The sequence below is a fragment of the Apium graveolens genome, chromosome 6 (assembly GCF_009905375.1).
Source record: "Apium graveolens cultivar Ventura chromosome 6, ASM990537v1, whole genome shotgun sequence".
Lineage (NCBI taxonomy): Eukaryota > Viridiplantae > Streptophyta > Magnoliopsida > Apiales > Apiaceae > Apium > Apium graveolens.
In genome coordinates, this window is record NC_133652.1 from 7,182,244 (window position 1) to 7,196,188 (window position 13,945).

Genomic DNA, 13,945 nt, shown 5'->3' on the forward strand with positions numbered 1-13,945 from the left:
GCTATTTTCGGTAATGGTCTTGATAGGCTTGGCATGCACAAGCTTTCCATTTCCCTTGTACTTACCTTTCTTATTTCTTCTTTACCTCCACCACCCAGCTCTCTCTTTAGGCCTTTTTGGTCTGGCAGTATCTATACTGACAATAGCTTCATATTGAGTGATAATAGCTTCTTCCATCACAGTCTCGACAATATCTTTGACAACAGTTTTTGTGACAGTGGTTTATACAGCAGCTTCACTAACAGTAACTTCGACAACAGCTTCACTGACAGTAGCTTCGACAACAGCTTCACTAATAGTAACTTCGACACCAGGTTCACTGACAGCTACTTCAGGTTCCTTAGCAGCATATTCACTGATAGCAGCTTCACTAATAGTAGTTTTGAAAGCAGCTTCACTGATAGCTACTTCAGGATCCTTAGCATCTTCAACAACTGCCTCACCAGCATCTTCTACAGCTTCATCAACTTCAACATACACCAAACTTCCACCCCTTTCTTCTCTTTCAGCATTGGCCTTCATAATTGATTTTTTCACATTTGAGTTTTGCTTCCTGCCCCTTTGAAGAATTATGGAGTGCAACCTTTTCACAACAACAACTTTCTATATGATGATATGAGAGCTTAGAATTCGCTTTAAGGTTCTCAAAAGAGTAGGAAGAGTGTTTCTTGATGCATTTAGATTGATAATCCCAAATATGTTTTGATTGTAAGAATTCTTCATTCTGAAATAGATACTGAATGGATCAATATGCATTTCTGGGACTTTTTCATCAATCATCTTGAGAACTTGAACTCTTAAGATTTCATTGAATATTGATTTCTTGTCCTTCATTGTTGAGAGAAGAGCAAAAAGAACAACTGCAAGTAGGCTTTGCACAAACTGCATAGTGACGAACATAGAGTGCTGAGAATTTAGATACACGTAGATAAACCACCTTTTTTATATTAACCTTAATACGGAAATTCACAACCAATTCCTTGATGTTCTTTGAGAAATTGAACAAATTATCCCTTGTACCAGACTTGGCTTTCTGAATTAGTCTTTCAAAGCTAGCATCATGATTATGCATTACACTTTCATTGTGACTAAGCATAATAAGTGTGGCTTCATCATGATCATACTCCTCACCATCACCATAAGCATCCACTTCTGATGCATATTCAGGAAGCTTCACTTTTCCTTTGCCTAGAGCCATTTGCTCCTTTTTTTTCTTTGAATATTCTTTGAAGGCTTGACAGCTGGGGTGCTGGTTCATTTATTCTGATTAGAGGAAGAATCAGTATGCTAGCTGGTTTGTTGCCTCTGATTTCATCAGCTAGAGATTTTGGCACTAATACATGTTATGCACTAAGCATCATCTCTACGATATCAAAAATATTTCTAGATTGAATATTCTTAGGTTGCTCCCCCTGACTACCAGCTTTCGCTTGCTCCCCCTTACTCACAGCTACCCTTTACTCCACCTTACTACTAGATGCCCATTGCTCCCCCTTACTTACATCATTTCCTTGTTCCCCCTTACTTTCTACTCCCCCACTTTCTCCATCTTGTGACTCCTTTGGATCCTTTTCCGATCTATCAACTTTCTCTCTCCTAGTTAAGTTGGCAACTTCAAGAATCTCAGAGAAGGACATAAGAGCTGACTGCATCTCTGCAAAACCATTTGTAACTAAGGTTATCAAAGTATCCAACTTTCCATCCCTAGCAGTGACCTTGGCTTCAAGGGATTACAACCTTGATTCAGCTTGTTCGATAGGGACACCAGTTCTCAACCTCTTGGGATGAGAGGGAAGAGACTGGGGCCTGGAGGCTGTTTGGGATCTCACTCTCTCATGTTCTTTTTGAGTGATCTCATCATCCCTCATAGTTGAACTCTCATGGCCTACTGCCTTTTAAAATTGGGCTTCCTGAAATTTATTCTGGACATGCTCAAGTCCCTCTCCTTTTGCCAGCACATTTGGCTGCCCCTCATATTTTTGCTCAACTCTCTTTTCTTTTATCTCTCTTTTCTTTTTCACTCCCTCACTCAACCTAGATGCATGGTTTGGAGCAGAACTGTCATGCATGAAAGAGGATGGTAGAGAATGTACCTTGAAAAGATTAGAGAGAGGCATATTTTCTTCATGTGAAGCATCTTCAATGAATACATCATCATGATCATGCTGTGTAGATGTGACAACAGGTTAAGTTGAAACTATCTTGTCAGTGAAATTGAAGACAACAACATTGTCCTTGACAGCGGCTGTAGCTTTGATAGTAACATTGTTTTTGACAGCTGCAGAGTCATTGTTCAGTTGTTATTGGGAGGTCGAACAAGGTGTTGGCTATTTCAATATCTGTCAAAGATCCACCTTGAACTAGCTTAGTGTTTAGAGGAGTGGTATCCATTATACTTGGAGTAATGGGTTCTTGTGGACCTCTAGATGGGGGCTCATCCATGATGTAAAATGAATGATCAACATCTAAAGGGATGTGACTGTCCCCTGCTCTAGATGTTAAAGAAGAAATAAGTGATGTGGGAAGAAAAGAAGATAGAATTTCGGAAGTGATTTGGGGCTGAGTCACAGAGGTAAATTGTGACTCATCAAATGGGAGTAGAGAGAAAACCTCACTGTGCCCTACACCTATGTGTGTATCTTCAAGAATGGGTGCCTCAGATGTGTGTGTTTGAGGTTGTGCAGACTATGTACAAGGTGTCTTGTAAGACATGCCAATTTCAATAGATGCTCCCTGTTGAGAGGAAACACCTAGGGATGTGCTTTGTTTCCTTGTAATATCTGCATCATTTTGGGAGGATGCAATATGGCTGACAGTGACTTTGGTCCTTCTAGCTCTCTTCTTCTTAGACTCAGTAAGAGTCGCTATGGGTCATATATCAATATCTTCCTTATTTGCTGCAACTTGTGCGGTTTCTCTCTCAACACTCTCACTACCACCTTCACCAGCTCCTAGGGGTCTCTTTCTGGATTCTTTTAAAGCTTGTTGTTGGACTTTAGGTAGTCTAGAGGGCCTAGGATCAGTGTATGGCTTGGAATGGGAGTTAGCTGAATTTGGGTCTAATCCAGCTTCATTCTCAAGAGAGAATGTGGCATAAGTGCCAGCCAATGGATGATCAAGGTTGGGCACTTGATCATCCATATACTTAGCGGAATACATGTCAATCTTGTTATTCAAATCAGATGAGATAAGTGTTGTGTGTGTGTTTCTTTTCAGAACATGACACTCCTCTGTGTGAGGAGCATCTTCAACAATACCCCAAAATAAAAATAAGTGACGCTTTTATTTGGAAAATGAGATAATTGTCTGGAACCTGACATTTTAAACTTGTCTTTCTTTAAAAAACCTTCCTCCTAATTCGCGTAATCTAAATTATTAAATTTGTGCAGTTTTCTTTATTTCTACAATAAATCTTAGCGTACATAATTATTCACTACAAACTCACTACCCTTTTTTTAGGATCAGTTATGCCCCATCTTTTATATGTATATATTTTTTTATTTTCTTTTTATTAATATTTATCTTTTTAGTTAGACTGATACAGTCTGTTTTTCTTTTATGAAATATTCCATCATCCCTGTTTGTGTACAACCAGGTACCAAAATTGACCTAATTAAATATAGAATTCTATACATACAATTTTTTTTATATATATACACTTTTCTAGTTTTGTGCTAATTTAATGGTATCTTATTTTTTGTACGAATTATGGAGTCTGGAGTTGAGAATCAGTGGACTAATAAAGAAAATAACGAAGAATATAAAGAATCAGACCAACTAGTAGTGGAAGAGGAAAACAATCAGGGAGACAATGCTGAAGAAAATGTAGAAAAGCTCTCACCGCCTGAGGTAAATAAACTATTTAATTCTGAGACTGAGGTTTACGAATATTATAGGCGATATGGGTTACAAAATTGGTTTGGAATTACGATAAGGAATACTAGAAAAATCGAAGGAGTTAATACATATTTAACAGTTGCTTGTCATAGATATGATGATGCTCATCGAAAAGTCATGGATAGTTTAAATCCTAAAACCTATTGTGAAATCAAGTTGTAAAGCAAGAATTTGTGCAAAAAGGGAGGAAGATGATAAATGGCATGTGACTCAATTTGATAATGAACACAATCATGATTTAAGTCCAAGTAAAGCGTATCGTTTTCGATGCAATAGAAAATTGACAGTACATGCAAAGAGAAGTCTTAGTTTATATGATGAAGCTCGCATCCCGATGAATAAGAGTTTTAATACTCTTGTGGTTGAACACGGAGGTCATGAAAATATGCCTTTTAATAAAAAATATTGTGAAAATTATATGAGGATAGTCAGAAGATTAAGACTAGAAGAGGGAGATGTTGTTGCTCTTCAAAATTATTTTAATAAAGCACAATTAGTGGATTCCAATTTTTATTATTCAATTGATCTTGATGATGAAAATAGGATTAAAAAAACTATTTTGGGCTGATGCACGATGTAGGGCAACATACAAAAAGTTCGGAGATGTTGTGACATTTGATACTACGTATTTAACCAATAAATATGATATGCCCTTCGCGCCATGATTTCTAAATATAATTTGGAAAATAATGACTGGTTGAGAGGCTTGTATGATGGGAGGCGTAGATGGATTCCTTGTTTTGTAAAAGATTGTTTCTTGGCAGGAATGTCTACAACACAAAGAAGTGAAAGTATGAATGCGTTCTTTGATGGTTATGTTAATGGTCAAACATCATTGAGATAATTTGTGGAAAAATAAGAGTGTGCTTTAAAAGATAAAGTGGAAAAAGAAGTTGAGGATGATACTCGCTCATTAAGTACTTTTATTCCTTGTGTTACACAACACCATATGGAGAAACAATTTCAAGAGATTTATACCAATGACAAGTTCAAGGAGTTACATAAGGAAATAATAAATGTAATGTATTGTGAATGCTCGTTGTTAGAGTCTGTTGGTTCTATTTTTCAGTATCAAGTGGAAGAAATTTAGTATATTGGCGACTCCCAAACTCGAAGAACTATAAACTACAATGTTTGTTTTGTCAAAGAGGTAAGTGATGATTATGAAGTAAAATGTGGTTGTCGTTTGTTTGAGTTTCGCGGGATAATTTGTAGGCATATTATTAAGGTGCTTCTTTTTAAGAAAAATATTTTTACTGTTTCAAGTAAGTATATTTTGCGAAGGTGGAGAAAGAATATAAAAAGATTTCATAGTAAGACCAAGGTGACATATAGTACATGGAGAGATACGGAAGAAAAACGCATGTATGACTTGGTGTGTGATGCTTTTTATAGAATAGTTGACTTGTCAACTGAAAAGACCGAGAGGTGCAATCATTTAGTTGGTATATTTAAAAAATTAGAGTTGGAATGGGAGAATGTTGATGAAGGTAGTTCAAAAAATATATCTACCAAGAGTTAGATACGAGTAAAGGTAAAAAGATGTCAAATTGGAGTGTAACTATTCATTCTCCAATTAAAAAACGATCCAAAGGGTCCGCCAACCAAGAGAAAACTATCAAAGGTAGATACTGTTGTGAAAAATCTTCAAAAAGAGGTATGACACTCTTTTTTTCTTAAGTCTAAATGTGTCTCTTTTCAATTATTCGCATATTTGTTACTATTATTTTTTGTAGTACAAGAAAAGAGGGAAGCAAAATATCTCGGAGCCTAATTTAATTGATTTAAATGTACCAAGTGAGGAGTCTTTAATTCATATATCAAATGAAGGTAAGTTTTTTATTATTATTACTTGTGCATGGTATATTCTTATTAATGGCACTACAGGATTTGTCAAGATTAGTTGTTCTTTTGAAACCATTGGAATTTTTTCCTAGCAAGGACAGTCATATTGGTTTTTTTAAAAACTTCATATCTTCATTCACAGCCAGCCTTTGAAGTGTGTTTGTTGCAACTTTGTACCCTATATTTCACTCTTTCTTGTTAAGTTATTTGATAATTATAATTATGTTATGTTTCACTCTTTCTTATTAACCTATTTGATAATTATAATTATGTAACTTTAAGTAAATCAGAGGAGTTTGTTTTCTTTTTTTAAGATGATTAATGTATTGGAATGTTCTTATGTAAAGTTAGAGAAATTTTACAACAAAATTGACCTCATTTCCAAGTAATATTTTTTATTTTTTTTACTAAAAGTATTTTTTTCCTTAAATCAATTGAAATAATTTTTCCCCACTATATATATTTTATGTGAAATAAGTAATTTATTATGATTTTTGTTTCTTGTGTTAACTTTGCAAACGTGAGCAAATTCAATTTGTATAAAAATACTTTTAAATTTTAAAATACATTATAAAGTTAAATTTTATTCTTACAATATTTGTGAAATGCAAAATATTTAATATCTCGTGATGACATCCATCATCGGTAAAATAATTTTTACACATAATTGTATAATATATTATATATGTTTAGTAAATTATTTTGTATTTAAAATATTTTAAAAGAACTTTTGAATTTTAGAATGTGGGAAATGAAGTAAAATAAAGTTAAATTTTATCCCCGCAATATTTAAAATAGAATTTCATATTAAAATTTTAAGAGTTTTTTGCATACCATATTTTTCTTAAAATACTCTGCACAATGTTTAAATTTTTTGTAAAGATAAAATATTTTGTAAATATTTTTATCACACATTTTCATATAAGATATTACAAAAGTTTCTTTAATACTTTATTTTTAATATATTTTTGAGAATATATTTACAAAAAAAAAAGTTTTTTTTTTATATTCAAAATTACACAGACAATTCAAGAGTAAAGATGTATGACCGTAGTTTTTACTTTTTACTTTTCTATCTTGCTAACAACAGCAAAATATGATAAAATAAAGTTTTCTGTCTTGCTAATAGCAAAAAAAATCGATAAAAGAAATTTAAAGTGGGGGGAATAACTGTCTGTAGTGAATAGCTATGTATGTTCAGATTTATTGTTATTTTTAATAGAAGAAAAAACGTACAATTTTACTATTTATAGGTGTAGAAATTCATAATAATAAGTTTTTAAATAAGATGAAGATGAAAGTTATAATATTTAAGATTTAAAATTCTATCAAATGTTAATTTTTTGGGTGGAGTTTTTAACCAGAAATATAAAAATTTTACTAGCATTTCAGTTAGGCCTTTTGAATTCAGTTTAATGATATCGTTAAATAAATTGAGCACGATTTTAACTAAAAATTATAAAAGGTGCGAGATCATTATAATATGAGGTTGTTCACTAAAGAGTGCATCAAAAACAACAATCTAACATTTTCTCTGTTAAATCCAGAGCTCAATTTTAACATCTAGAGCAAATAAGATTTGAAAAGACTAAACTGCCCTCCCTGGATCTAAATCAATAATTCCTGAAAATTTTAATGTAAGGGTAATACTGTCTTTCCACAGCATATTTGCTCTGGAAATTAAAAAAAGCTCTGAATTTAACATTCCCCGCATTTTCTCTGTACATCGTATTATTCATTCATATACACTACACGAAACACTACTAAATTCCCACCATAATATTGCTTTTACATTTTAAATATTTCCCTGATTTAAATTTCAAAAAATGAAAATCAAAATAAAATAACCCCTGATATAAAATGTGAAGAATCAATTTATTAAAAAGCAAATCCAATTTCGAAACCCAACGTGTGGATATGCAGGAGGAACTTGGAAATCTATTGCGAAATACAAATCCAAAAGATCAATTTAGTTGCAGACCCAACAACTTCATAGGGGAAAGAAAGCTAGTCAAACAATCTAAGACCTTACCTAGGAGTCTAAGACCAGTCCCGGGATAACAAAAAGTTATGCTCAGCTACACACCAACACCAAAGACACACAGACAAATCAATCTCAGATAAGTTCTTGCAAGATTAGTCTGATCAAGAACTTAAAAGAACTCGATAACAATGCAATATAAGGAACCCTAAGCTACATGCAGATGTACAAGGCAACGGAAACAAATTTGAGGCTTCTTATATTATGTGCATTACCTGACATAACAAGATACAGTAAGGAGCTGCAGGCAAACACGCACACATATATGCGAGCTGGTTCAGTGCAAATATTTGCCTTGTACCAGTTACGGGAAACTAGTCCAAATCTCTCTCAATTAAATATTAGACTGCAGAAACTTAAAATTTCGTCGAAGGTTCCATACCTACTAGTCGCAGAAAGGGGGTTACTTAAAAAGGTTACTAAATCGGCGGAATATGTACAAACAGCAATCTCTATCCGCGCCAGATAAGTGCGGCTCCATTCCTCCTGTGAGTAGGGGGAAGCATCCGGTCACCATTTTAGCTGGAATTTATCAAATTCTGTGATGTTTGAGAACCCAAAGTCACCATGTCTCCTCTTAATTCACTTTGAACAGATTCATTGGGCCAGGAAAAGGTTCGGTAAATAATATTCCTACTGGCATTTAAGCTCATAACTTTACAGTAAATTAATAATAGCCCGCATATCATATTTTTTTTGGAAATCATACTCCACCTATTCATTGTCTTTTCTGCTATTATACTCCAAAGACAAATTGTTGTCTTACAATTTACAAGCATCAGAACCCCTATATCAGTAACAAAAGCCACAAAAACAGAAACACCAAATAAAGCAGGATTGGCATTAGCTCTGGCATAATTTTAACTAACAAAGCAAAGGATAAATGGATAGACGGGGATTTAGGAGGAACCAACTGCCGAAAGTGGGATGGGAGCATTTGAGGTACGACTTGCAGGGTTGGAAACTTATCTCTAGGGTTAGACTTAAAAAAAAAAAGAGTGTGCATATAGCAGGAACGCGTTCTTAAAAAAAAGAAATAGATTACAGTTCTAGAACAGATAACTGAACCAAACAATGCTGTTTGGCTAGGCCGGTTTTTGCTCACTCAGTCACTCTTATCCACGACTAACAGGTACAGAAGGTTTAATCACTCAACTGATATCAGTTTGATTTAACTGATCCAGGGCAAACATTAGCTCATCCCCCCACACCCAACCACCCAAAAAAAATGGAGTATGCTGTTTGGCTCGTCTAGTTTTTGTAAAAAGATACGGAAGGTTTAATCACTCAATGGATCCCAGTTAGCTATGATATCAGTTTGATTATACTGATCCAGGGAAAACATGAGCTCTGTGAAACGCCCCCCCCCCCTCTCAAGATACACACATGTATATACGTGTCAGCAGACCACAAAAATGCCTGAGATTTTCTCAATATATACGATCTTTACCTAATTGCAAATTGTTCGAGTAAAAACTGTCTTGGGAACAGCCGGACATAGTAAGTACGAATCGTTTACATAAGGATGAGATATATCAGATAATGAAACAGCCTATTTATACTACTATCTAACTATCTATCTATCTATCTATCTATTTATCTATCTACACTCCAAGAACTAATGCAACTAGAATTCGGCATTGAGCATAAGAGGACCTCTCCAGTTATTATTAAATATGAGGATTAGGCTTTCCGCATTATATGATCCAATCCAACAGATAAATAACAAATGTGAACAATAAGAATCATCCTCACAATACCAGTTCATTACTAAAGCAAATCATAGATATAAACGTACGAACCATGATGGGTTTTCTCACATAAGTTTTATAATGCATGTACAATACTAATATGGTAAATAGATATGGTCATGACTACTTTTCACAAGAAAAAACTGTGATTAAGAAAAAAAGCAACAAGATGAGAAGCAAATCACCAAGCTGGATGGCCGCTGTAAGTATTTCTATCTTGGTCCTTTACAAGAACAGGATAAAAATGCCTATGTGCCTTTTCTTCTCACGTGATTCAGAATGGCAGGTGTACCCTCGAATAAATCCAACAAGTAATTCTCTAAATCCTCTGGAGTGTACTTTATATATTTTCCAGCATGTCTGCCGCTCTCTAGTTGACTTCCAAACCTCCCCATAAATGAGCGGTATGCTGGAAGAACTTTTTCTGATATTGATATTCGAAGCTCTTCGCGAAGTTGAGCATCAGGTACCTTCCATGCTGTTTGGATCCTATAGATATCTTCGAAGCAGGCATTAAAATTTTTAAACCTTTCCTTAAGAGCCACCTTGGAGGCATTACTTGCACTACTGCCAATTCCTTCATCTTTCAGACAAGACAAGACCTTGCTCCATGCAGCTCTCAGATAGCTAGTGGCGTACTGGCGAATTTGGCCGCGTCTTTTTCGAACCCACTGATCTCCTAAAACAGTTCTAATTTCCGAATCCTTTACTTTTTGCACTATATATAGGATATTATTCATGAGAAATATGTACTGCATTGCATTATCTTCGTACAGCTTTGATTTCTCCTCCAGATTCGATTCTAGGGTGGTAAGTAAGGATAGCAGACGCTGTGCTATTGGGGCTATGCTTTCTGAATTACCATCATCACTACGTGAATGACCTGATTCCCCCTCGAAATTTTCTAGAATCCCATTCAACGAATCACTGTAATCGACAAGTAGTTTCACATAATTCATCACATACCGACACATAGGATGAATCTCTCCACCTTGTATGGGCTTTTTAGATGTTTCCCCCTTAACAGCACTTTCAAATTCCACAAATGTTCCAATTGCAGCTTCCCCCAGTCCAGTCAATACTCCCTTCACCTCCATACAAACCAATTCTCCGGATTCATCACCAAATAACTCTTCCAACTCCGGCGCCACTTCGGCCAACGCATCATACATATCAAGTATACGAAACAACTTCTCCGAAGTCCTTCTTGCAATCACAACAGCCTCACCAAAATTCAACAGCTGCATCACACACCCTTTAGCCGTCTCAATAAAACAAACCTCTCTAATAAGTTCAGACTCACTAAAAACCTCATCACAAAGCCGTTTCTCACCAGCCAAAAGAACCCTAGTCATAATCTTAATAGCCTGAACCCACTTCTTCATCTTCTCATCCAACGAATTCCAATCAATCCTCTGAACCTCCTCAATACTCAACCTCTCAACCCCCAAAACCGACATATACTCATCCAAAACATCCCTTCTCACACTACTATAAACCTGACAACACTCCTTCTCATACCCCGACCTAATCATCCTGTCCGCAATCTCCTTCAACAACTCCACACACTCCGGCTCAATCACATCAAAACTCAAATCATCCCCTAACCCTAAACTCACTCCCCTCTCATGCCCAAACTCACTCCTCCCATCATCCTCCCCAAAACTCCCAAACTCCCCACCCTCCCCATCCCCCTCCCTCTCCCCCTCCCCCTCCACAAACGACATCGACATCGACCCCCTCCTTATCATCGAACCATGTAACTTCTCCGAATCAGGCGTAACCGTATTCTGAATCAAAATATGCCTCAACTCATCCTCCAACTTCGACATAGCCAATTGCAACACACTCTCAGCCCGATCCACAATCTCCCCCTCCCCATTCCCATTTCCACTCTCTCGAATCGACAACTCCTCAGTCAACTGAATAACCTCATCCACCGCATCAAAATACTCGCTCAAATTATCCTCCCACCGCTCTCGATAATTCTCGCCTTTTCGCGCCATCTCCCCACCCGAATCCCACCTCAAAATCACCTTCTCAGCCTCCTCAAACCTACCACCGCCTCTATCACTCCCCCCACCACTCGGATCAGAAATCAAACTACTAATACTCGACAATCGATTATCGAAACTCGAGAAGATCAACAACATATCATCCGTCGACGCTTTCGACGTGTTCAGACTCTTCACAATCTGTTGAGCCGCCGCCAACACCCTATCCTCACCCTCCACCGTCGTCGCCGCCATTATCAAACTTGTATATATATATATATATATGTATGTATGTATATGTAAAAAAATAAAACACAAATATAGCAAATAAAAAGAAAGATAGATGAATTAGGGTTTGTACCTTTTTAGTGAGAAGCAGTTGTGTTGTTCATTTTGTGTGTGTTTTGAGTGTGTGAGAGAGAAAGTTATGATGTTAGAGAAACTGTTTGGCCGGCTTCTGTTCTGATTATTACACACAACTAGAGAGAGAGTACTTGAGAAGTCCCCCAAATGTATGTTTTGTCTTAAAGGACTTTTTTTAGGTTTTTTATAAATTTAATTTATTCTTATTTTTTTATTAGAAAATTTTGAAATATATTGATATATATTTATATTCGGTGATGTGTATACGAGTTTTGTGCATAGTTATTAGTAAAAAAATAATTTATAAATATGGAAAATAAATCAATCAATCGTCTAATTGCTTAGGATAATCAGAATCAATTAAGTGTATTAGGATAATCACAAATCAATAAAGTGTATAAGTTATTTAGAGATTATATCCGATCTTGTGTGGATAAGAGAAAAAAAAATTATCATTCTTTTGACAGAGTCAAAGATATTAGATATTAATGGATAAATAAGATTTTCTAGACAATATTTATTAAAGAAAAATAAAATTAGTGTTAATTAAGATTCACATTAAAATAAATTATTTCACACTACCGTGCAATTTGTTTATTTGAATAAAGTTTAGAATTTACTTGAAATACAATGTTTTTTTTACGAACAATAAGATTTTACTGAACATAAAATATAAGAACACATTCGAAACAAACCCCCAAACTGACAACTACAACCTGATTGTGAAACAAAAACCGGACTAAACAAATAACCGTTTTGTTTTCAGATTGTTTAACAGATAGAATATAAATATTCTTGATAATAAAAATGATTACAAAAGTTTCTCGAACAATCCAGTCGACACCACTATCACTGAAAATAGTAGAATCACAATTGACCTGCGCACATAAAAAACCGGTGATAGACCAGTGTTCATATCCATCAGTTACACCAACTGAAGTTGGGGTACAGATGTCCCGTATATTGAACAATCATTTGTTGTGCAAGGTGAGCTCTCGCGATAAGTACCACAATTCCAGATTTGAAGCGGGTTGCCCATATCTCTCAATACACCGTAAAAATCATTCTTAATGTAACATGACAACGAATCAAAAACGCAACAAGACATACACCCAAAAATTGGGGACAATCAACAACCCAAAAAGATGGGTACGGTAACAAGATCACACCCAAAAAGATTTAGATCTCGATTTTATTGAAAACTATTATAATAGAACTTAAAGATTTAAAAATGGAGAATACGGGATGAGAGGATGGATGGGGTGACGTGAATTTAATAGAAGGAGGGGATGATGAAGGATGGATGATAGTTATGAATGACGGCCGACTCTCATTAGGGTTTTGACAGAAAAGAAGTTTAATGTTTTTTAGTATATGAAATAGTAATACCATTTTTGTAATTTATATATTATTTTGTATTTAAATTGATACTAGTCTATTTATATGACTTTTTAAATTTAAAAAATATATGTGAACTGATTTCATGAAAAAAGAATCTCTTTATTAATTTATTTCTCAATAAGTATAATAACATCCATTTTATACCTTTAAAAATGTTCAAACCCCTAATAGTACATTTTAGTTATCTTAAATAAAATGTACTATTAGGATCAATCCAGTGTCTATCTTAACTTTTGCACATATTCAAAATATTTTTTTGGTGGATTCTAAAACATAGATTGAACATATAACTTCATTAAAAAAAAATATAACATAAAAACCTTTTATTTAGAAAGGTGAAAAATCAAAATACCCCCATTTGGGGGCTGATACCCAAAATACCATTTGGCGGAGGGACTGTCCAATTTATCCACTGAATACGCATTACCATCATGCATATTCTGTTTTTTAAAAAAAGTACAAAGAACATGCGTATTCACTGCTATAGTATTCTTTGTAATTTTTTTAAAAAACAGAATACGTATCTGTAAAATGCGTATTTCGTCGGTATCTTGGACAGTTTTTCTGTCGGTGGCTATTTTGGGCACTTGAAACTGTAAAGTGATATATTTTGAGTATTTTTTCAATCTTTATGTAATTATTTATTGGATATA

General features: G+C 34.9%; 1 protein-coding gene across 1 annotated transcript; it reads right to left on the bottom strand.

Moving 5' to 3' along the window:
- Positions 1 to 9,550: 9,550 nt before the first annotated feature.
- LOC141666405 (exocyst complex component EXO70B1) lies at positions 9,551 to 12,033 on the bottom strand. Its single transcript, XM_074472391.1, has 2 exons — positions 11,890 to 12,033; positions 9,551 to 11,790 (listed from the first exon to the last, which is right to left on the bottom strand). The coding sequence occupies exon 2, from the start codon at positions 11,781 to 11,783 to the stop codon at positions 9,783 to 9,785; it is 2,001 nt and encodes a 666-aa protein (XP_074328492.1). The 5' UTR covers positions 11,784 to 11,790; positions 11,890 to 12,033; the 3' UTR covers positions 9,551 to 9,782.
- Positions 12,034 to 13,945: the final 1,912 nt, after the last annotated feature.